Source organism: Chelonia mydas, chromosome 15, assembly GCF_015237465.2.
Source record: "Chelonia mydas isolate rCheMyd1 chromosome 15, rCheMyd1.pri.v2, whole genome shotgun sequence".
NCBI lineage: Eukaryota > Metazoa > Chordata > Testudines > Cheloniidae > Chelonia > Chelonia mydas.
The window spans coordinates 25,586,865-25,609,827 of record NC_057856.1 but is presented as its reverse complement, the minus strand read 5'-3'; the positions used below and the strand labels follow the sequence as shown (position 1 = coordinate 25,609,827).

The 22,963-nt window shown below is 43.7% G+C and overlaps 2 protein-coding genes across 4 annotated transcripts; one reads left to right on the top strand and one right to left on the bottom strand.

The window, feature by feature from the left end:
- On the bottom strand, window positions 1–10,240 carry GPN3 (GPN-loop GTPase 3). Of its 3 annotated transcripts, none has more exons than XM_043529224.1 (8): window positions 10,218–10,240; window positions 7,006–7,114; window positions 6,184–6,351; window positions 5,720–5,844; window positions 4,120–4,235; window positions 3,157–3,253; window positions 2,132–2,260; window positions 1–1,092 (listed from the first exon to the last, which is right to left on the bottom strand). In XM_043529224.1, the coding sequence occupies exons 2-8, from the start codon at window positions 7,094–7,096 to the stop codon at window positions 1,030–1,032; spliced, it is 789 nt and encodes a 262-aa protein (XP_043385159.1). In that variant the 5' UTR covers window positions 7,097–7,114; window positions 10,218–10,240; the 3' UTR covers window positions 1–1,029. The 3 variants fall into 3 exon arrangements, with proteins under 3 accessions (XP_043385159.1, XP_007058343.2, XP_043385158.1); XM_007058281.4 differs by lacking the exon at window positions 10,218–10,240 and adding an exon at window positions 7,622–7,928; XM_043529223.1 differs by lacking the exon at window positions 10,218–10,240 and adding an exon at window positions 7,333–7,475.
- Window positions 10,241–10,484: 244 nt separating this feature from the next.
- DENR (density regulated re-initiation and release factor) lies at window positions 10,485–22,287 on the top strand. Its single transcript, XM_007058280.4, has 8 exons — window positions 10,485–10,669; window positions 14,039–14,153; window positions 16,779–16,798; window positions 17,606–17,690; window positions 18,554–18,637; window positions 19,775–19,891; window positions 21,076–21,215; window positions 21,997–22,287. Exons 2-8 carry the CDS (start codon window positions 14,048–14,050, stop codon window positions 22,039–22,041), a joined length of 597 nt encoding a protein of 198 aa, XP_007058342.1. The 5' UTR covers window positions 10,485–10,669; window positions 14,039–14,047; the 3' UTR covers window positions 22,042–22,287.
- The last annotated feature ends 676 nt before the right edge of the window (window positions 22,288–22,963 follow it).

The window sequence follows — 22,963 nt, the reverse complement described above, 5'->3', positions numbered from 1 at the left end:
TTTTCCTATACATACAATTTATTAAACATTGTGATAGTCAAGGAATGAAATATAAACATCTGAAAAAGTATTTTTTCATATTTAAATATTGTACAGAGTACTACAGCAATAGCCAGAGTTTCCTTCAAAGAACAGCTTTTCACACCTTTCTGAACAGTTGTGTAAATCTGAAGTATTAACTCAATGCTTAAAAGTCAGATTTCTCTTTCAGAGAACTTGCCATTGGCTAAGGATTTCAAAACATCTCTTGGAGGATAGATGGACACTGCCAGGTTGCATAGGTCTATGATGTAGGTTGTTTAAAATGAAATTAAATAATTGGTGAGCAGATTAACAAAAACCTAATGGACCAAATTCATACGTGGTATAACCAGGTACAATTGCTTTGACTTCAAGAGAGCTACATCAATTTATAACAGGTATGAATTTGGTGACTGATATATCAATCACAACATTTTCATGAGGTTTACAAAAACATGTTATTGGGGGCATTTAAACATTTTTCTGCAGTGCTGGGAACCAAAACCCAACAACACTAAATTAATACACAACTAACCAGAAAGTGAAAACGACTACTCCACCTTTAGTTGTCTAAGATGAATGAAATGCAAAATATGAACCAACAGCATAAATGGTAAATAAACTAGATTTTTTTAAAACTTTCTCCCTACTAATAAGCTACTAGTAACGGGGGAAGAAAAAAATATATATGATTTTTATTTTGACAGTGCCCCTCTACAACCACCAGATTTTTCAAGCAATCTAGCATTTAAAGAAGAAATGTAATTATCTGCATGGAATTTAACTTATTGTGACTGTGGCTAAGTATTTTATATACAATAATGACAATTATTTCTTAAAGTAATAATGTGGAAATGCATGACTGGCTTCCTCTATCCATTTATTCAAGTTTTAGTTTTGATATTTAAAAAAAAAAAACAAAACACACAAATATTCAGAGAAGGATTCCTTAATTAGGCATATTTTACAACCAGGCTATTTTCTCTCTTCTTTTGGCATATACACCCTTTACTCATCCACTTGGTCTTGAAAATATTCATCTAAGGTAGCAGGTTTATCTTCTTCATTTTCCTGCCACAAAATAAACGAAGTAAATATTGGTTCAATTTTTTTTCTATGGTTACATCTATTCTATGGCATTTTTATTGCAACAGGAATCACAACATTCCTTAAAACAGGTAACAAGGAATACCAAGAAGCAATCTGGTTTCTGCAGTCCTCTTAGATACTATAGATCCAAGGATTAGAGTGTAACAAATCTGAATCCAGGCATACTGTATATTTCGTTACAGTGTGTATGGTAACACCCATTGTTTCATGTTCTCTGTGTATATAAAATCTCCCCACTGTATTTTCCACTGCATGCGTCCGATGAAGTGAGCTGTAGCTCACGAAAGCTTATGCTCAAATAAATTTGTTAGTCTCTAAGGTGCCATAAGTACTCCTTTTCTTTTTGCAGATACAGACTAACACGGCTGCTACTCTGAAACCTGTATATTTAAAGAGTACTGAACAACTGATTTCAAAATGGAATAAGAAGGGCAGATATTTATTTCTTCAGGATTCATGAATATCTGAATAGTAATAAAACTAAGTATGGCTTTGATCTGAGTTTAATGCATCTGTCTCATTAGAGTCTATATTTTAGATATTATTCTATAGCTCAAACAAAGGGTATGGGCTTGATGCAGAAATTGTTGGGTGGGATCCTTTGGCCAGTGTCATGCAAGAAGTCAAACTAGAAGATCCCAAGGGTCACTTCCGGCTTTAAAAATCTAGGATTCCATTAATTTGAAACCTAGTTTGATGAATAATGCAGCCCACAGAATGCATTTTTCAAACTTGCAGAACTATGCCAAGAGAGCTTTTCCGTACCCATCCATTTTCATTGCAGGGGTTAAATGTCACAGTTAATTCATCAACTAAACTCTGCCCTGCTCAGTGCTGAAAATGCTGGCCAGCTCCTCTTCTGCTGCAGAAATCCTTCTCGGCAGTGTCAGTGCCCATGTTTCAAAGTAACACCAACCCTCTTAAACTCAAAGAATTACATGTAATTGGTTGGGTTGAGTTTTTTTTAAACTTTACATTTTAAAAGACGAAAGTGCTTTACCTTTGGTTCTTTAAATTCTAGGTCTTCCCCGTACTGAATGGCAAAGTCTATGTGCTGCAGCACAATATTTATGCTTTCCTCATCAGAGTGATCATAAGGTAAAAATCGAACCATGCTGTAGTCATCAATCTGCAGGACGGTTTTCAAAAGGATGACTCTTAGAGGATGTGTTAAATAAATAGTAAAGAACACTCAATACTTCAAACAACAAGCATTACTCCACACAAACTAACAAGACAGGGATGCTAACAGATCAGTTGCTTTACCGACGGGGAAAGGAAGATAAAAGGCCACATAGCAAACCCGTGACAGAGTCAAGATTCGAATTCTGGAGCTCCTGGCTGCCTGTCCTCAGTTCAATCCACTACACTGCTTACACATCAGGATCACTTAGATGTTATCTTGACTATATGCTTAACTTATGAGAGAGTCTGAGTTTCAGTCTAGCATCCAGTGATGGTGAGAGACTAGGCTTAAAAAATCCAGTTTGTCAGCATTTTCACTCATAAATCTGAGAATTCCCTAGGTCAGTGGTCTCCAATTGGGGGTCCCCGGACCTTTCGGGGTTCACCATGCATTATTCGGGGGTCAGTCCCTAAAGCTAAGGCTGGAATGCACCGAAATAGCATTCTGGCACTCTTGCAGCATGGAGGATGCCATTTTGTTCTCAAAATAGCATCCTCTGCACAGTGTAACCTCCCATGCAGTGTGTGAGAGAGGTCACGCTGGCAGGTGTGTTCCAGGAGCACTGAAAACGGAAGGGGTTGAGGACATTTAGGGTTGGATGCTAAAGAGGTCCTTGATGGAAAAAAGTTTGGGAACCACTGCTCTAGTTCCCAGCAATACTAGTAAATCAGTTGTATCACAACATCATTTTTGAGAAAGATCTAAATATTTTAGAAACTATAAAAATAAGCATGTTCAGAAAAATTAACCCTGATACTGTAATATTTGTAAATCATAAAGGATTGAATTTCAAAAAGTATATTGCACCAGTTAGGATAAAACACCAACATATCACTTACCAATCCACATATAGCTTTAGTCAGTTTCTTAAACATTGTGCTTTTTAGTATATTTGCAGAATCTTCGATCACAGAATACGTATCAGGATCTAAATATCTGAAAAAACATTAGAAAAACATCTGTCAAGACTTTGAATTATGCATGGTACCTTCAAATCATTGCCACCATTGCTTGTGGTTTTGTACTTTTAATTAATTAATTTTAGGCGGGAATATATTTGCAGATGCTATTTTAAAAATAGAGTTTTCTTACGTGTATAAACATCATGGTTTACAAGATTATGATTTCTAGTACCAAACTCACTAAAGTTTTAATTTTCTACTTATAGGTTAGATGAATATTTAAGTATTAGGGGGTAGCCGTGTTAGTCTGTATCCATAAAAACAACGAGGAGCCTGGTGGCACCTTAAAGACTAGCAGATTTATTTGGGCATAAGCTTTTGTGAGTAAAAAACCCACTTCTTCAGATGCAACAGATTTATTTAGGCTAAAGAAGTGGGTTTTTTTACCCACGAAAGCTCTATGAATATTTAAAACGTTTTTGGAGAGACTATAGGAGAAATGTAGCTCTTGGTATTTGCATATAAAGAAAAGGGACTATATTTTCATTGCTATAAACAGTTACAATATGATGAAGCAGGAGGACCTCTAATTTAGGATTTGAACTACATAGGCAAAATCCTCTGTAAATGGATTCAGAAGGATCTTACAGTTCTCCAAGACAATTCTCTATCCATGTGTATACACACATAGATGCAGAAGATCATCCAACAAAGTTAGCTGCAAATTATCAGAGGCTACATGGTAAATGTCTCAACAATTTAACAACTCCATCTGGCTTCCGCTCCCCACAAGCTGTCCCCAGAGATTCCATTTTCACTTTGGGAGGACATAAGATTGAATTTGTCCTGAATCTTGCCTCATGGTGTCAAAACACAGAATACATATTTTTCAAAACTTACTTTTCAATTTCCGTTTTAGCTTTCTTGCTCAACAAATCCATTTTGGTCATGATGTTGATCTGTGGAATCTCTAACGATATCATTGCACTGAGGGCTGCCAAGACACCAGAAATAAACTGACAAAATAAGAAAAGCGGCTAAATTAAATACAGACAAACAAATATACAGCAATAACTTAAGAGTTTTTAAAAGGTACCCAGTAAACACTGCAGTAAATATACTGCTACTGCATTGCAACAGTGCACTAAACTTCATGATATAAGGAAGCAGGTAGTGATGCTGCCCTCATAGAGCTTTGGTGTCGCAACAAAACCGTAACAACTCCACCTTCCCCAGGTCTAGAATCTTTGAAATAGTTAATAAATGATGAGCACAGGTGTATGCTCTAAATGTTATTTATTTTTAAAAGGGCAAGCTCCTTTGTAAAGCACTTTAATACCTTCTGTCTGAAGATCTTACAAGTGCAGAATGTAAGTGGTATCCTAAGGACTTGAAAAAAATATAGCAGACACCTTCTAGCCAGGATAAAACGACCCTTACTTCTCTAAGCCCCACATATAAAGTGACTATACTATGCTCTCTCTTTTCCTTCCCTAGGATAGATAATTTTGTGTGTTTCCTCTTTTTCTTCTCTTTTCCTACACCCATTAGCCCTCTTTTCCTGCTTTGTATTCTTAGCCTCCTTCCCTATACTTTGGCTACATCTACACTATGAGTTAGGGATGTGATTCCCTTGCTCACATACACATGCTCACCCTAGTTCTCATCAAGCTAGCATGACTATGAACAGAGGCACAGCTGAACAGTGTCAAGTCTAAACCCACCTAAAATTGGTGAGTATGCACTCGGCATGGCTCAGCCATGTCTCCGCTGCTGCTACCTGTGCTACTGAGTTTACACTGCTATTTATACCGGCGTTAACTTGGTGAGAGCTAGCGCGAGTACGTGTACATGAGCAGGGGAATCACATCCTTAGCTTGTAGCGTAGAGACAGCCAGTGTCTCCAGTCCCCAATCTCACTTCCCCGCCATTCTGCACTATACCTTTTTAACTTACCCCGTCAGTCTTTTCCACCCAATCCTATGCATCTCCACACAGCTCACCCCTACACCCTCATTTACAGGAACTGGATATTTTTACCAGAGAGGCAAAACTAGCTACAGATAGATATGAAACTTAGGAGACATTTGTTTGTCCAAGAACAGTGCCAGGTCAGAAGCCAACCCACTCCTGGAGGGGCAGGGGTTCGATTCCTATCTCAGTGTGTCCCTGAACCTTACTTCCACAGCCTCATTTTTCCAAGTGCCAATTTTCCTCATTTTACAGGTTAAGCAAGTGACAGTGTCACACTGCAAGCAATATGAGATCTGGGAAAAAAGACGCAGAATGCCTGACTCCCACTTCCCGCCCCCCCACCCCACCCCCCCCGAACCATTAGGCCATAAACAATATTCAGGTTTACAGAAATGTAACAATGGAGAGTTCCAGATAGGTGAAAAAACATTATGATTGCTTTTGAATATAGTTATTCACTTCCCCAGATTAATTGTTCTTCTATAAATTATAAACTTCATTGTTACAATCCATTTAAAACTGATACCTTAAAAGATTCCACCATAAACTGAGAATCAACAAGAAAAACTCCACAGACACGGAATTCCCACTGCTGTAGCTGCTCCACCAGCTGTTTCATCACTGGCAAATGAGTATAGAGTTCAATCTGACCTAGGACACATCCATAATTAGTCTGTAGGAATGTAAAGCTAATGCAGAGACAGTGCCAGTATGTTAGTTCATAATCAAATATCATTATAACAGATAGACATGGGATATTGCTATTAAAATTAGTGAAATCTAGCACAGAATGTGTGATCTTTCTTTTTAGATAATTCTACTTGATCTTGGATAGATTTATATAAAAATAATAAGTGACTTTTTGGCACTGAACAACACAACAGTACAAAAAAGACTTTATCTGCAAATTACCATTACAAGCAAAAATCATCTAAAGTTACACATCAGATAAGAAAAAATTAGGGCACCAGAGCACAGAATTTTGTTTACCTGGACAATCAAAGAGTATGTAGTCATCCTCCACATGGCCAAGACAATCCTCAAGCCAGTCAAAGTTATTGGCAAAGTATTCCATGCAAAATACTAAACCACCATTGGGGCCAAACCTTAAGGAGTCATCTTCCATAACATCATCCACTTCAATTAATTCTCGAATGTCTACAATAAAAGATGCATGTTGTGTGTGTTTGTTTTTTCAACACTGGGTACATACGTTCCAGAGGTAAATTCCTACAACAAATGTAATTCTCAAAACAAACATGACCAACTAAATTTGTTTCAGGTGCTATACCAGCTCCCCCATCCCCACAAGCCTTTTCACAATTTTTGTGATTTCACAGTCACAAATTCCTACTTTTTTTTTTTTAAAGTGTTTTTCTTTTCCCTTTTGCCATGTGAGAAACCCCTCAAACAAACAAGAGAAACTCACTGAATATACAGGGGAAACAGTAAAGCTGACTATTTCTAAGAAGTTTGTTAAATGCTGCTGTAGATTCAGGAAGAGTATTTTTGTAGGTCCTACTAATACAGTCTCCAAATGCCTAAAATATGTATATATTGCTTCTTGACTTAGATTTAAAAAACAAACAAACAGATTTAGAATCTGGAGAACGCTGTCAATAAAACCAGAACAGCTTTGATATCAAGACAGGTTAAATTTAGACAACTAAATCTGAAAGTATCTTATTAAAAGGTAAGAAAACTCAATCTTCAAGCCTGATTCATCCTGAGTAAGAAGTGTTATATCTTTACCTGTTTTCAGCAGTTCTGAGAGTACGGGAAATTAAGAAAGTGATCCCAAGCACAACTCACCAGCCATCAGAGGATAATTGAAGAATTCTGCTGCAGGGTCTAGGTTAACAACTTGCACAGAGCGGTTTATGGCTGCACAATGCTGGACCATGGTGGAACAGTAAGTGCTCTGCAATTTAAATAGAAACCTTATTACACAGCTGAAAGTACCTACAAGGTGTTGCAATTTTACACCTGAAAGGAGAGGCAACTATAGCAGTCAAAGCAAGGGTCTGGGAATCAGAACTCCCAGGTTCTACTCCCAACTCTGCCTGTCTTACTGCATATGTTGGAAAGTTACTGCCCCTCTATGCCTCAGTTTTCCTGGCTGTGAAATGGGGATAATACCTCCACTGTATAGCACCTTCCAATCCTCAGAAGGAGCGATGCAAGTGCAATGCAAAGGGTTATTTGTAGGTTATTTCAAAGGATTATTTTATCTGAAGAGCCACCACCGCTTTACATCATTTTAAATTGCAACAATCTCCGACAATGGCACATGGCAACTTCCACTTCAGTTACCACAAACCCCGTTACACCCATGCCCCCAATTACCCCAACTACCCCTTACCCCCACACTCCCCAGTTACACCCCCAAATACCCCCCCGGTACAAGGCAGGGAAGGGCCGGTCTCACCTTCCCACTGCCCGCCGGACCCATGACCAGCTGAGCGAAGCGAGGCATGGCTGCCTGCTCCGTTCCCCGAGCCCAGCGCAACGCAGAGACAGCGACCGAGCGGCAGGAATTGGCTATTCCGCGATCCCGTAGCGTGGCAGACAGACGCTGCACACACACGCAGTTCCTAGTATACGGAGGCTCGCAGGGCTCAAGCTTCCTGCAAAGGCTGAATCGCGCTGCTCAGCCCAGTTCGCCCCAGCGGAGGAGCCTGAGGCCCGCTGAACTGATATCTTTGCTGGCAGAGGGGGATAGTTTGGTGACATGCATGGAAGGTGAAACAGCCAAGGCCTTTATGGCTGTTGGCAGAGCCAGCCTTAGCCTCCGAGCTCCTGGGTCCCCGGCCTGTGCTCAGCCCAGTGAGTCACAGGTTTGTTCAGCAAATGTCAGTGTAAACTGACTGCACAGCACTGTATGCTGGATTTGTGCTGGAAATGGCCCACCTTGATTATCATACACATTGTAAGGAGAGTGATCACTTTAGATAAGCTATTACCAGCAGGAGAGTGGGGTGGGGGGAGAGAAAACCTTTTGTAGTGATAAACACCCATTTTTTCACGGTTTGTGTATATAAAAACATCTTCTGTATTTTCCACAGTATGCATCCGATGGAGTGAGCTGTAGCTCACAAAAGCTTATGCTCAAATAAATTGGTTAGTCGCTAAGGTGCCACAAGTACTCCTTTTCTTTTTGCGAATAGACTAACACGGCTGTTACTCTGAAACCTATGCAAGACTGTACATCCCCGTGACTGGGAATCACTGAACATCTAGAGCCCAGGGCCGCGGGGGATAGAGAGCAGGGGATTTCGCCAGGTTCCTCTTATCAATACATCACTAAGTGGTTCCAGTAACTGTGTTATACTGGGGGTATTTGAATGTAGAGAATGGGCCAAATCCCATGGGCTGAGACTCATTGGCTTCAGCAGGACTGCTCACATGAGTTAGGCGAGCCGGATTTGCCTCAGTGTTTTGCCTTGCTTTGATGAATTTCTGATACATCCTTTGGGCAGCTCTCCATGTCATGTCTTCTATATACACACTTGGGACCCAATCCCACAAGGTTTTACTCATCTAAGTAGTTAGTACAATGAAGCGAATTGCCTGGGTAAGGAATGTTCATGTGAGTAAAGATTTACAAGATCAGGCCCCCTAAAACAGACACCTTGACTAGGAAGATCCTTATAGCCTCCTTTGTTCCCATTAGCAATTCTGCTGGGAGCTGGGTCTGCCATCTACCACCCTCCCTTTTAGCTCACGTGCACACTGCTACCGGAGGGAGCTCACTGAACAATCTAGCACGCCAAGCAAGCTTACCTCTGCCCCTTAGCCATGCCCCACCCCGCCACATGCTATATATCTCTCCTATAAAAGAGAGTCAGAGATATACCTTAGTACAGTGGTCTGGCAACGCAGTTGAAGAAAATTGTTGATGCCCACGACCCAACGGAGCTGAGGCTGAGGGGCTTGGGGTGTGGGAAGGGCTCTGGGCTGAGGCAGGGGGTTGGGGTGCGGGTAGGGGTCAGGGCTCTGGGCTGGGGGTGCACGCTGTGGAGGTGGGCTTTGGGGTGCAGGAGGAGACTCCAGGTTTGGGGTGGTCTTAGGACTGGGGTAGGGGATTGGGGCTGGGGCACAGGCTTACTTGCGGTGGCTCCCAATCAGTGGCACAGCGGGGGTGCTAAGGCAGATTTCTGCCTGTCCTGGCACCATGGACCACGCTGTGCCCTGGAAGCGGCCAGCAGGTCTAGTTCCTAGGCAGAGGCACGCAAGCGGCTCTCCGCAGCTCTTGCCTGCAGGCACCGCCCCCCCAGCTCCCATTGGCCAGGAACTGGCCATTGGGAGTGTGGAGCTGGTGCTCAGGGCAGGGGCAGTGCGCTGATTCCAGTGGCCCCCCCACCTGGGAGTGGGACCTGCTGCTGGCCGCTTCCAGGGTGCAGTGTGGTATCAGAACAGGTATGGACTAGCCTTGCCTTAGCTGGACAGCACTGCTGAGGGGACTTTTAACGGCTTTGGGAAAGTCACTTCACCAGCCCCTGCCTCCTTGTGTAAAATGAGGATGACGATACTTTACCTGCTTTGTAAAGTGTATTGAGACCTGTGGACAAAACGTACCAGAGAGAAGTTTTTGTGTATTTGCAAAAAGAAAAGGAGTACTTGTGGCACCTTAGAGACTAACCAATTTATTTGAGCATAAGCTTTCGTGAGCTACAGGAATGAATCATCTATCTATCTATTTAGGATAGATAGATAATCATCTATCTATTCAGGATAAGTGAATCATCTATCGGATGAAGTGAGCTGTAGCTCACGAAAGCTTATGCTCAAATAAATTGGTTAGTCTCTAAGGTGCCACAAGTCCTCCTTTTCTTTTTGCGAATACAGACTAACACGGCTGCTACTCTGAAACCTTTTTGTGTATTGTTTACTATGGCAACACTCTGCTTGACTTTTAAAAGTCTGAGCGGGTCAGACTGTAGTTATCCACACTCACAAGGGAACAGGAGGGTGCAGAGATCACAGGTATGCTGATCCTGTAGGATGCTAGATCCCACTCTTACCCAAGGTGGGGGGCACAGCACACATCCCTTCTCCCGCCTTGAGGTGCCAATAGACCCAGCACTGAAAGAAGCGCCCCCAGCTGACTCCCTCTGGTATCAAGAACTGTCTCCCCTCCAGGTGCCGAACCTAGAGAATGCACCTTAGCTTCCTAGACCGCCCCCACCCAAGTTCACTCTACGGAGGCCCTAGTAGCTCAGTAACTTCCCACGGCGAGCGTCTCACCCTCACGTCGTCCCCTGCAAAACCAGGCTCCTCCCTTCCTTAACGTCACACGGAGCGAAGCTTGGCGGCGCCTGTCCCTCGAGCTCTCGCGATAAGGCGGCGGCGGCGGCGCCCCGGGACGCTCTCGCGGTGCTGGTCGGGAAGCTGCATGTGCTGTTGGGGTCGGAGGCAGCAGCAGGAGGAGGAGCCGCCCCCTCCCCCCGAGACTGCGGCGTGAGGGGCCAACCGGGTAATGAGCCCTGCGAGGCGCGGGGGCTCCCCGCGGGGCCCTTCCCCCAGTCTGCACCGTACTCCTTCCCACCCCGCCCGATATCCGGCACCCTTCCCCGTCTGACCCTCCTCACTCCGTCAGACCCCTCCCGGCACCCCTCACCTCCCGGCACCCCTCACCTCCCGGCACCCCTCACTCCGTCAGACCCCTCCCGGCACCCCTCAGCCTCCCGGCACCCCTGACTCCGTCAGACACCCCTCATCCCTCCCGGCCCCCCTCACTCCCTTTGACCCCTCCCGGCCCCCCTCACCCCGTCAGACACCCCTCACTCCCTCTGACTCCTCCCTTCCCCCAGCACCCCTCACTCCCTCTGACCCCCCCCCCCCCCGGCATCCATCCCTGTCAGATACCCCTCACTCTCTCTGACCCCTCCCGGGACCCCTCCCCTTTAGACACCCCTCACTCTCTCTGACCTCTCCTGGGACCCCTCCCCTTCAGATACCCCTCACTCCCTCTGACGCCCCCCCCCCGGAACACCTGCCCTTCAGACACCCCTCACTCTCTCTGACCTCTCCTGGGACCCCTCCCCTTCAGACACCCCTCACTCCCTCTGACACCCCCCCCCCGGGACCCCTGCCCTTCAGACACCCCTCACTCTCTCTGACCCCTCCCGGGACCCCTGCCCTTCAGACACCCCTCACTCTCTCTGACCCCTCCCGGGACCCCTCCCCTTCAGACACCCCTCACTCTCTCTGACCCCTCCCGGGACCCCTCCCCTTCAGACACCCCTCACTCCCTCTGACACCCCCCCCCCGGGACCCCTCCCCTTCAGACACCCCTCACTCCCTCTGACACCCCCCCCCCGGGACCCCTCCCCTTCAGACACCCCTCACTCTCTCTGACCCCTCCCGGGACCCCTCCCCTTCAGACACCCCTCACTCTCTCTGACCCCTCCCGGGACCCCTCCCCTTCAGACACCCCTCACTCTCTCTGACCCCTCCCGGGACCCCTCCCCTTCAGACACCCCTCACTCTCTCTGACCTCTCCTGGGACCCCTCCCCTTCAGACACCCCTCACTCCCTCTGACACCCCCCCCCGGAACACCTGCCCTTCAGACACCCCTCCCTCTGAGACACCCCTCCTTCCCTCCCTCTGAGACACCCCTCGCTCCCTCTGACGCCCCCCCCGCCACCTCCTCCCCACCCTGACTTTCACCCCTCCGGTATCCCTCCCCACCCTGACTTCCTGTGAGCCCCCCGGCATCACTTCCCTTCAGACGCCTCTGATCACTCCCCCAGCACTTTTGCCCTCCCGGGACCCCTCTCCTTCAGACACCCCTCTGACCTCCTCCCGGGACCCCTCCCCTTCAGACACCCCTCACTCCCACCAGCACCCCTCCCCTTCACCACCACCTCTCACTCCCTCTGACGCCCCCTGGACCCCTCCCCTTCAGACACTCCTCACTCCCTCTGACCCCCCCCCCCGGCATCCATCCCTGTCAGACACCCCTCACTCTCTCTGACCCCTCCCGGGACCCCTCCCCTTCAGACACCCCTCACTCTCTCTGACCCCTCCCGGGACCCCTCCCCTTCAGACACCCCTCACTCTCTCTGACCTCTCCTGGGACCCCTCCCCTTCAGACACCCCTCACTCCCTCTGACACCCCCCCCCCGGAACACCTGCCCTTCAGACACCCCTCACTCTCTCTGACCCCTCCCGGGACCCCTCCCCTTCAGACACCCCTCACTCTCTCTGACCTCTCCTGGGACCCCTCCCCTTCAGACACCCCTCACTCCCTCTGACACACCCCCCCGGAACACCTGCCCTTCAGACACCCCTCCCTCTGAGACACCCCTCCTTCCCTCCCTCTGAGACACCCCTCGCTCCCTCTGACCCCCTCCCGGCACCTCCTCCCCACCCTGACTTTCACCCCTCCGGCATCCCTCCCCACCCTGACTTCCTGTGAGCCCCCCGGCATCACTTCCCTTCAGACGCTTCTGATCACTCCCCCAGCACTTTTGCCCTCCCGGGACCCCTCTCCTTCAGACACCCCTCTGACCTCCTCCCGGGACCCCTCCCCTTCAGACACCCCTCACTCCCACCACCACCCCTCCCCTTCCCCACCACCTTTCACTCCCTCTTACGCCCCCTGGACCCCTCCCCTTCAGACACTCCTCACTCCCTTTGACACCCCCCCCCCGGAACCCCTGCCCTTCAGACACCCCCCTGATGCCCCTCCCTCTGAGACACCCCTCGCTTCCCTCCCTCTGAGACACCCCTCAGTCCCTCTGACCCCCCCTGCCACCTCCTCCCCACCCTGACTCTCACCCCTCCGGCATCCCTCCCCACCCTGACTTCCTGTGAGCCCCCGGCACCACTCCCTTTCAGACGCCTCTGATCACTCCCCAGCACCTTTGACCCTTCAGATGCTCCTCACCCCCTAGCCCCTTCCCACCCTGGTTCGTTCTAACACTCCCCCTCCCCCCAGCACTCTCCACCACTGCCAGCTCTCCCCCTTGACTCCATCTCCACCCCCACATTCATCTGATCTGATCCTGCTTCTGCCCTGTCAGTACCTGACCCTCGGTACTCCGCATCCTGATCTCTCTGATCCTCCCTCTACTGGCACTCCTCACCCCCCCCCCCCCAACTTGGTTTGATCCCCCAGGTATGGCTCATCCTGTCTGCTTAGGGTGACCAGATAGCAAGTGTGAAAAATTGGGACAGGGTAGGGGGTAATAGGTGCCTATATAAGACAAAGCCCCGAATATTGGGACTGTCCCTATAAAATCAGGATATCGGGTCACCCTATGTCTGCTCCACCCTCCCTGGCATGTTCCACATTTCCACCAACGCGCCCAGGCCCCACATTATTTTCCACTGCCCCTCTAACCCATATGCCCTCAATTCCTGGATGCTTCATGTTTCCTACAAGCACCCCGACATTTGTCCCAATCCCTCTAATGCTGACTATAACCACTCCATCTCTTGATGTACCTATAGTCCCCTCAATGCACCCACTATTCATCTCGACTGTCACAGCACAACACCCCACATCTCACTTCACTCCACCCCAGTCTGCATGTTTCACTTCCGCCCCTCTCCTTTATATGCTGTGTATCTATGCCCCTCCTTATATTTCATTCTCTGTGCACCCACAACCTCATGACACCAAGTCCCCATATGTTCCTGTTGTTTGTTGTCCCATTCCACTCTTTCCAATTGCTCCCTCCCCCATCCTTGTAGCTACATGAGCTTTAATCTCTGAGCCTCTGTAGTCCTCTAAAATGGGCACATTAGGGAAGATGACTTACTCTTCATCCTCCAATATTTCAGCAATTTAAAACAAGAATTTGTAGTTATGTTTTTTCCTCTTGTGGCCTGCAGGTTTGTGAGATGGCAACGGATACAGCTGAGTCCACAGTCCCTGACTACAAAGGAGACCTAAGGAGCAACGCCAGGTCAGATGCAGACTATCCCCTCCGGGTCCTCTACTGTGGAGGCAAGTGCTGAGGAGGCACTTACATATGATGCCTCTGGTGTTGTACAAATGATGATAGCTCAGTGCAGGTGATGATAGAGAGATCCACTTCCAAGTCATAAGTCTCAGCTTGCAGAACTGGGGGAAGGGTCTGCTTTTTGCACTGTGCAGTCTCCTCTCTGTAATGCTTCATGCTACAATATCTGTGTGTTTACTCTTAACCTAGCGTTGGTATTCAAAGTACTGTCACCTGGTGTTTACAGAGAGCATTTGTGACAGTACTTTGAATTTGTGGTGGGTTAAACAGGACTTCTCAATTGGCATGTCTGTTTATGGCTTCCTATTCAAGAAGAAGGAGTTGCTCTCTTAAATTAATGGGCATCACACTTGGATTGTATACGCTTCTGGGCTGAGACCCTTTCTGTACAGAGTAAAGTGCCTATTGCAAAGCAGCTCTGATCCTGACTGTGGCATCTAGGTATTACTGTAATACTAGTAATAAAACTAGAACTAAGGGAAGGAAATTCTCTGTACAGTTGGGTCTGCCTGCTTTATCCACTGTTATATGAGATCAGAGTCAAATATTATGGCCAGATTTAAAAAGGGACTGAATAATTTTGAGTTTGTTTATACATATAATTAGCTCATCTTAATTAATTAGTCTCTTACTCCACCTTTTCATGTTTTCTCTGTGTGTGTGTGTGTGTGTGTGTGTGTGTATGTATATATATATGTGTATATATATATATACACACACACACACACAGAAAACATGAAAAGGTGGAGTAAGAGACTAATTAAGATGAGCTATTTTTTATATATATATATATATATATATATATATAATAATATGTGTGTGTGTATGTGTATACTTCTTACTATATGTTCCATTCTGTGCATCCGATGAAGTGGACTTTAGCCCACGAAAGCTTATGCTCAAATAAATTGGTTAGTCTCTCAGGTGCCACAAGTACTCCTGTTCTTTTTGCAGATACAGACTAACACGGCTGCTACTCTGAAACCTATATATATATATATATATATATATATATATATATATATATATATATAAAATAAAATTAAAATAAATTAAAATTAATTTAAAAAAAATCACCTAGTTGACTAGGTATATTTTGGGTCTCTACCCTTCTCCTTGGATATTGGCTTCTCTTTGGGGCAGCAAAATTAAATAGATGATCCAGTAATCTCCTGTGGCAAATATCATCTGCCTCAAGGAGAAGTGGTGTCTCCTTATTTTGCCTGAAAGATCTGGGCACCCTCTGCTCGCTCTTCTCCCTGGCCATAGAAATTACTCTCATGCTGAGCCTTGATTCTAATGCACAGTGTCTGAACAAATGACTAGTAAGAGAAAACTGAAACTCTGGTTGACCTAAACAAAATAAACATCATTTTTGCGGCAAGGGCTTGGTGATTATTTCACTGGCCTTTCATCCTCTGGATCCTGGGTTTAAAAGATGATTTAGTTCTGTAGCACTACAGATGTGTTTATGACTTAACAGGAAAAAGCCCTGTTGAGGTGTTTCCATTTCAAGTAAAACTAAATGATGTCTAAATCTTGACTTTGGTCACAAATTAAAATGTGTTGGACTTCTTAGTTTTCACTCATCTTGGAGTACCTCACAGAATCACTTCCTAGCTTGGCACAGCTCAGGAGGGTCAGGATTGCAATACTAGGGTTGCTTCATGCTAGAGTGGCATTCTTATTGCTAAGCAAGTGAGAAGATTCAAAGTTGTGGTCACTCTGTGCACTCTTGAGTTAAGGAAGTTTTCTTGTCCTCAGGTGCAAACTTCCTGGCTTTTATCTTTTTATGTTACAGCCTCATAATACAGCTATAGGATTTTATATGTAAAGTATCAGATATTAAAGGCTATTAAAAATTGTAGTTGAGACACCAACTGTTCGACTGCAGTAGCTCCAAGAGATCCAACCTCACAATTCTTGATTCTGTATTATGCAGACACCGATGTTATTACTTATTAGTATTAAGAGTACATATGAAGAAAATGCATGGTGTGTATTCTTGAAAGCTGTGTATTATGATGGGCTCGAGGGGCAAACACCCACTGGATCACTTTGTCCATCCCTCTTGCTAGGGCAGGTTTGGTCTCTACAATGCATTGTGGTCTGCCTTTCCTGAAGTTTGAATTTAGGGCATTCAGGCTGAGACAAATTCATTGCCTTAGTGTAAAATAGATGCAGAATTATAGAATATAGATTGTGTATTCACAGTGGCATCTTCATTTTGTTATTTCTGCGTGTCCAGTACTAGGATTATAGGTAGGCAGCATGATCCAGTAGTAAAGAAGGGTAACCACTAGAATGTAATGGATAGGGAAAAACAATAGTGAGAATATTTTGGAGAGTTGATAAGACAGAATATACTTTCTCTTGTTTTTAGGATATGATTTAGTAGATATATTTAGCAGAGAGGTACAACATTTTGGTACTTTTTCAGAACTCAGGGCTGGGTGCTGAGTTGCTAACAGAGCAATGTGGTTAATAGATGTCAACTTAATGGCATAAAAAGTCACCCAAAGATTAAAATGACAGATTGTTCTTGATATGAAATATTAATGGGTGAAGAATTTAAATTTCTTAATAATCTCCTTCTTTTCCTTCCCCAGTCTGTTCATTGCCAACAGAGGTGAGTTCATTTCACATTTGGATTTATTCTCCCCTCCTCCAACCTGGTCCTCCATGTACCAACTATGGGGATTTTTGCTGCCCTTCTCCGCTTGCTATAATTCAACCCTTAAAGTTCTATGCTGCAGCCACTATCTGGCTGAAGAAGAATGTGCAGAGCTCCCTTGGAACCAGTCAGTGTTGATCTAGGAGACACCATTGAGCTATACAGGACAACTTTCCTCCAGCCTCCTGGGTAGCAAACGGACAGTCTTCATAGTTTGTCTTGCCCAGCCCCTGTTGGTCTGAAGAATTGAACATGTCTCCTGTAAGGTGGTGCACAGCACAGTCACTAATCAATTAGTCTGATCATAGAATATCGGGGTTGGAAGGGACCTCAGGAGGTCATCTAGTCCAACCCCCTGCTCAAAGCAGGACCAATCCCCAATTTTTGCCCCAGATCCCTAAATGGCCCCCTCAAGGATTGAACTCACAACCCTAGGTTTAGCAGGCCAATGCTCAAACCACTGAGCTATCCCTCCCCCCATGATCCTATGTTACTTGCTTCTGCTTTTTTTCCTGCACCCCATCCGAACTTCTCCACAAATCCTGCTTATACACCAGCTCCATTTCACTCCATAATCCAGACCTAAAACTTTACTGCCAGTTAACAAATGAAATCAACTGAAGCGCATGTCCCCAAGCAAAATGAAGAAATAGCTTGCATTTTATCTTGCTGCTAATTTGCCTGTTAATCAGATTCTCACTGTGTATTAGTGGTATATTTTGTAATTTCTCAGATAATTTATATGTGGCCTTTCCCCACTAGTACTGTGAATACATGCCTGATGTGGCTAAATGCAGACAATGGTTAGAGAAGAATTTTCCAAATGAATTTGCAAAACTTACTGTAGGTAAGAATCTTTCTGTATTTTTCCAGTTGATTAGGGCTTGTGACCTAAAGACAGAGGGTTGCATGTGTAAACAAAACCCTACATCCTGTGAGAATTATATATTATCGTACACTGCTGAAATTGAACATTCTACTTCTGTCCATTCTCTGATCCATGTAATTGTACTGTAATAATCTTTACCACCCTACTATTCATCTCCCTTCTCTGGTCATGTCAAGTCTAAAATTTAGATTAAGCTGCCTAAGGGAGGTGGTATGATGTTTTACAGCTTCTGTGAAGGCCTTGTATACTTTTGGGTGCTGTGAAATAATAGCTTGACAACATGTGAGAATACGCTATATTCTGTCAAATAATGTTTAACATGACACATACAGCTTCCTCCCAGGGCTACACAGAAATTTCTTATTGTACCCAGTCATCTGTTCAGTTAAGATTACATCTAGAATTGCTATTAACTTGACTGGTGAGTTAGTTCAATGTTAAACTACCCATAGGTGGAAAAGTAATAAATGCTATCTATTGGGATTCTAAACAAGAAGTATTACTGGTGAAAATAAATGTTTAGAGTGGAATACTAATGACAATGTTGATACTAATCTCTCTCCTAAAAACTATTATATGGAGAGGCTACTTTGGAAAGAATGTAGCCTGAGGCTAAGGTTTCTTAATGTTTGATGTCTTATTTGTGCAAATGTGGTGATATAATGCCATGCACAAAACAAACGTCTGCAGATGGGATACTGCATTGATAGAATAGGCATTAAAGTAACATCTTACTAAGCCTGAGAATCACCTTGCAGATGCAATATGTCAGACATGTGGGAGTCCTACTTATTAAACTTTTATTTTTTTTATGTAATAAGAAAATTCACCAAAACAGGAGACTGGATTTGGAGAAGGTCAAGGAACAGCAGGAGAAGAGGAGGAGAAGAAAAAGCAAAAGAGAGGCAAGGTCTAAATAGCTGATTGTGGTATTAATCTAGCCCATAAACTTAGAACCTGTCTTACATATGCAATTTGTAGAATCTTTTTGTCTACTTTGGGACAGTGCACTCTAGCACAACTTCTCAACCTCTTGGATCATTTTATAAAACTAATTTATTAGCTGTTGAGGTAATGGTGCACAGAACAAATCCTGTACGTGAATATTCCTGCAAATTGGTGCAGATATATGGTGCCCAGTGCTGAGAATGTCAGGCAGCCTGGCAAAAGCGTCAAGGTATTAATGATACCAAATGCATATAAAAGATGCAAATTGTATTTCCTGGTCATTCAGATCATTGCTACGTCATCCAAAGGGCCCAGTCAACACTGGGGCTCCCTTGTGCTGGGTGCTGTACAAAGATGTATGTGGCTGACGGTCTCTGGCCCAAATAACTTGGTCTAAAGGCTCCGTGTGTCTGCGTGAGATAAAAGGGCTTCAGTAAAGCTGAAAAACCAGGAAAATTTGTAGTCATGTATTAGACTGCAGGGTTGACTAAATCCACTGTGAGTCCTAGGATAGTGAAAATGTTACCTGCTTATAACTATCAAAGGTTTGCTGTAAATGCTGCATTTTAATACAGGAATTAACTCTCTCTGATTGGCTAGGTGTGTGTGTATATAGTACACAAAACTATTTTAACACTGAGTACTGAAGTCCGGTTTCCTGCATCTGTAATATTTTAACCCTTCTCAGACTTAATGTCCTTTGGTCAATACTGTCATAAGTAGGAATAAGAAATAAAAATTAATGTTTCATCCTTAGCTGACCGTGTATTAATGGTTCTTTGTAATATTGTAACTTTATGGCATGATTAAGACAACTGTGAGATATGTTATATTATCAATATAGCTACAACAACGCTGCAATGTTGTAGCTATATTGATATAACCTATTAGGCAACATATATAATGTTTATTATAATTTAAGTGTTGTATGGGAATGTATAGCTTTACAAATGGAGGTAAGGGTGACAGCAACTTTTTCAAAATTACTAAGTGAAATTTTTTTTGCATATTTCAGGTTCTTATTTTTCTGACGTGCAAGCGCAGTATATGAAATGATTACTTAGATACTGATTTAATTTTGTCCTGTCTCAAAGGTGGAAGGGGTCAGATAAAACAGAAGAAGAAGACTGTACCACAGAAAGTTACAATAGCTAAAATTCCTAGAGCAAAGAAGAAATATGTCACAAGAGTGTGTGGCCTTGCAACTTTTGGTGAGTTTGCCAAGTGAACACTTCGTTATTCTAACTGCATTTGCTTCTGACCGTTGAGTTATATTAACTCAACATTTTTGTTGGTTCATATTAGCAGGAAAAAATTCAGCAACAAACTTCTTTTGACAGGTTTCAGAGTGGTAGCCGTGTTAGTCTGTTTCAGCAAAAACAAGGAGGAGTCCTTGTGGCACCTTAGCGACTAACACATTTATTTGGGCATAAGCTTTCGTGGGCTAGAACCCACTTCCTCAGATGCATGGAGTAGAAAATACAGTAGCAGGTATATTTATACATAGTACATGAAAAGATGGGAGTTGCCTTACCAGGTGGGGGGTCAGTCTAATGAGACAATTCAATTAACAGTAGAATACCAAGGGAGGAAAAATCACTTTTGTAGTGGTAATGAGGGTGGCCCATTTCAAACAGTTGACAAGAAGGTGTGAGTAACAGTAGGGGGAAATTAGTATGGTAAAATTAGGTTTTGTAATGACTCATCCACTCCCAGTCTTTATTCAGGCCTAATTTGATGGTGTCCAGTTTGCAAATTAATTCCAGTTCTGTAGTTCACGTTGGTGAACTGAACTTTGACTTTGTCCTCACCCACAACTATTTCAGATTTGGGGACAATTTATACCTTCAAGTCAGCGGGACTGCTATGGTAGCCCACAAAAGCTTATGCCCAAATAAATTTGTTAAACTTCTTTTGAGTCACTTTCTCTTCCTGCTTTTGATTTCACTCTACTGTCCTGCTATTTCTGTGCTCCTGTCTCTGCTTCTCCAGACCTCTCTCTCCTTAAAAATCAACTTCAAGCAATTTTTTTTTCATCTCTAACCAGAGTTATTTGAGATGGGTTCTGCCCAGGCCCACTTTTGGGATGCCCCAACCATGCAGCATTGTTTCATCCCAAGAGTGGGAACTTGTAGCGACCACTCAGAGAAGAAATATTAGAGAAAATTAAAATGTCCTCTGAAAAGTTATGCCAAATTCAGAGAATAAATGGTCCTGAAATGTTACACACTTACAGATCTGCTTTAACTAGAAACCTTGGCACAACCTTAACTATGATGAAACTAGTTGCTACTGATATCTTCCTAATTAAATCCAGGTTTAAATTTTGTGTGTTTAAGCTAGAGAAGACATTATGATACTGTCTTAATTCTATAAATTTCTTCTATGTAAACAGAAATTGATCTGAAGGAAGCACAAAGGTTTTTTGCTCAGAAATTCTCTTGCGGTGCCTCAGTAACAGGAGAAGATGAAATCATAATTCAGGGGGACTTTACAGATGACATTATTGATGTAATCCAGGAGAAGTGGCCTGAGGTAAATGTGACTTATTTTTATCACATCATAGTCATGAAATTACTAGTTAAGTCATAAGGCTGTAGCCCATGCTCTTCTGATATGATTCTGAAAATTGTTTTAGTTTTCATTTCCATCCTGGCCACAGGTAGAAATGTAAGATACCAAACTAAGAGGGCCAGTGGTCTACCTTGATATGTCCACTCCTAAACAGTACCTAATCCTTCATAAGAACCTGACACCCAAATATCCGTTTATCTTCCAAAAAATTACACAATTATCTGCTGCTAGGTGCTTGGATACTACAGTGATGAAAGACACAAATAGCTGGATAGATATAAACATCTCCATGACTTCTCCCACATTTTTCCTTGTATGTGGAATGTTTCCCCAACAGATCGAGTTCCTTCTCAACCATATGTCTGTTGCTACCTATGAGAAATTAGTTAATGTTTAAGTAGTTGGACTGAGATTCAGATGGTTCAGAAGTGGTTTGAGTTCTATTGATGTAATTATAACCAGACATTTTTATTGGCTTGTATCTGTGTCTCTCTCCTGCCCTTGTATATTGACCATTTGTTGGTGCCCATTATGCAATGGATTCTGTGACTGGCCTTGTTGATTTCAGTGGGGCTCTATATGGACCCAGAGATCCATTCATGTAAAATTCATCACACGGTGAGAGCCTTAAATGGGAAGCTCGTCAGAGAGTGACTTTCTGTAAAGAACCTAGCACAGCAGGGCATAGTGAGGAATGCACACTTTTTTTCCCCCCACTTAAAGTAATATCTGTTTGTTGTAGGTGGATGATGACAGCATTGAAGATCTTGGAGAAGTGAAGAAGTGATTTTGAAAGACTGCCTTTATTTAAATACATGGTTATAGTTGACAGAGCCAAAGCGAGGCTTCTAAATGCATTTACTCTGCAGTAAACTGTAGGGTGTCCTTACCCATGGCATTATCACCATTCTATATAGGCTGCTTGGTTTGTTTTTGTTGTGACTTTTGCCAAAGTTCAACTGGGGGTTCTATCATGCTCATGCATGAAGGTAGGGATTTAATTAAATAAAGTTATTGTTCCTCACTTACCGAGGTTATTGTGTCTTTACAGCTGTTTTTATTTTTGTAACAGAATTTAAAGAGTTTTAAGACCTGATTCAGTAAAAAATAGGGCTGTCAAGCGATTAAAAAAATTAATTGCGATTAATTGCACTGTTAAAACAATAATAGAATACCATGTATTTAAATATTTTTGGATGTTCTCTACATTTTCAAATATTCAATTACAACTCAGAATACAAAGATTACAGTGCTCACTTTATATTTTTTATTACAAATACTTGCACTGTAAAAAACAAAAGAAATAGTATTTTTCAGTTCACCTAATACAAGTACTGTAGTGCAGTCTCTTTATCATGAAAGTTGAACTTACAAATGTAGAATTACAAAAAAAACCTGCATTCAAAAATATTTAAAACTTTAGAGCCTACAAGTCCAATCAGTCCTACTTCTTGTTCAGCCAATCACTCAGACAAACAAACAATTTGTTTACATTTGCAGGAGATAATGCTGCCTGCTTCTTGTTCACAATATCACCTGAAAGTGAGAACAGGTGTTCTCATGGCACTGTAACTGGCGTCGCAAGATATTTACATGCCAGATGTGCTAAAGAGTCATATGTCCCTTCATGCTTCAACCACCATTCTAGAGGACGTGCATCCGTGCTGATGACTGATTCTGCTTGATAACAATCCAAAGCAGAGCAGACC

Excerpts from the sequence above, each read along its gene's own strand:
- GPN3 (XM_007058281.4), bottom strand. The coding sequence starts at position 7,669 with ATGCCTCGCTTCGCTCAGCTGGTCATGGGTCCGGCGGGCAGTGGGAAG. Across the intron at positions 6,352-7,005 it reads CAATTATCCTCTGATGGCTG|ACATTCGAGAATTAATTGAA; the intron begins GTGAGTTGTGCT and ends CTTTTATTGTAG. Across the intron at positions 2,261-3,156 it reads CTAAAGCTATATGTGGATTG|ATTGATGACTACAGCATGGT; the intron begins GTAAGTGATATG and ends ACCGTCCTGCAG.
- DENR (XM_007058280.4), top strand. The coding sequence starts at position 14,048 with ATGGCAACGGATACAGCTGAGTCCACAGTCCCTGACTACAAAGGAGAC. Across the intron at positions 18,638-19,774 it reads GAAGAAAAAGCAAAAGAGAG|GTGGAAGGGGTCAGATAAAA; the intron begins GCAAGGTCTAAA and ends CCTGTCTCAAAG. Across the intron at positions 19,892-21,075 it reads GTGTGGCCTTGCAACTTTTG|AAATTGATCTGAAGGAAGCA; the intron begins GTGAGTTTGCCA and ends CTATGTAAACAG.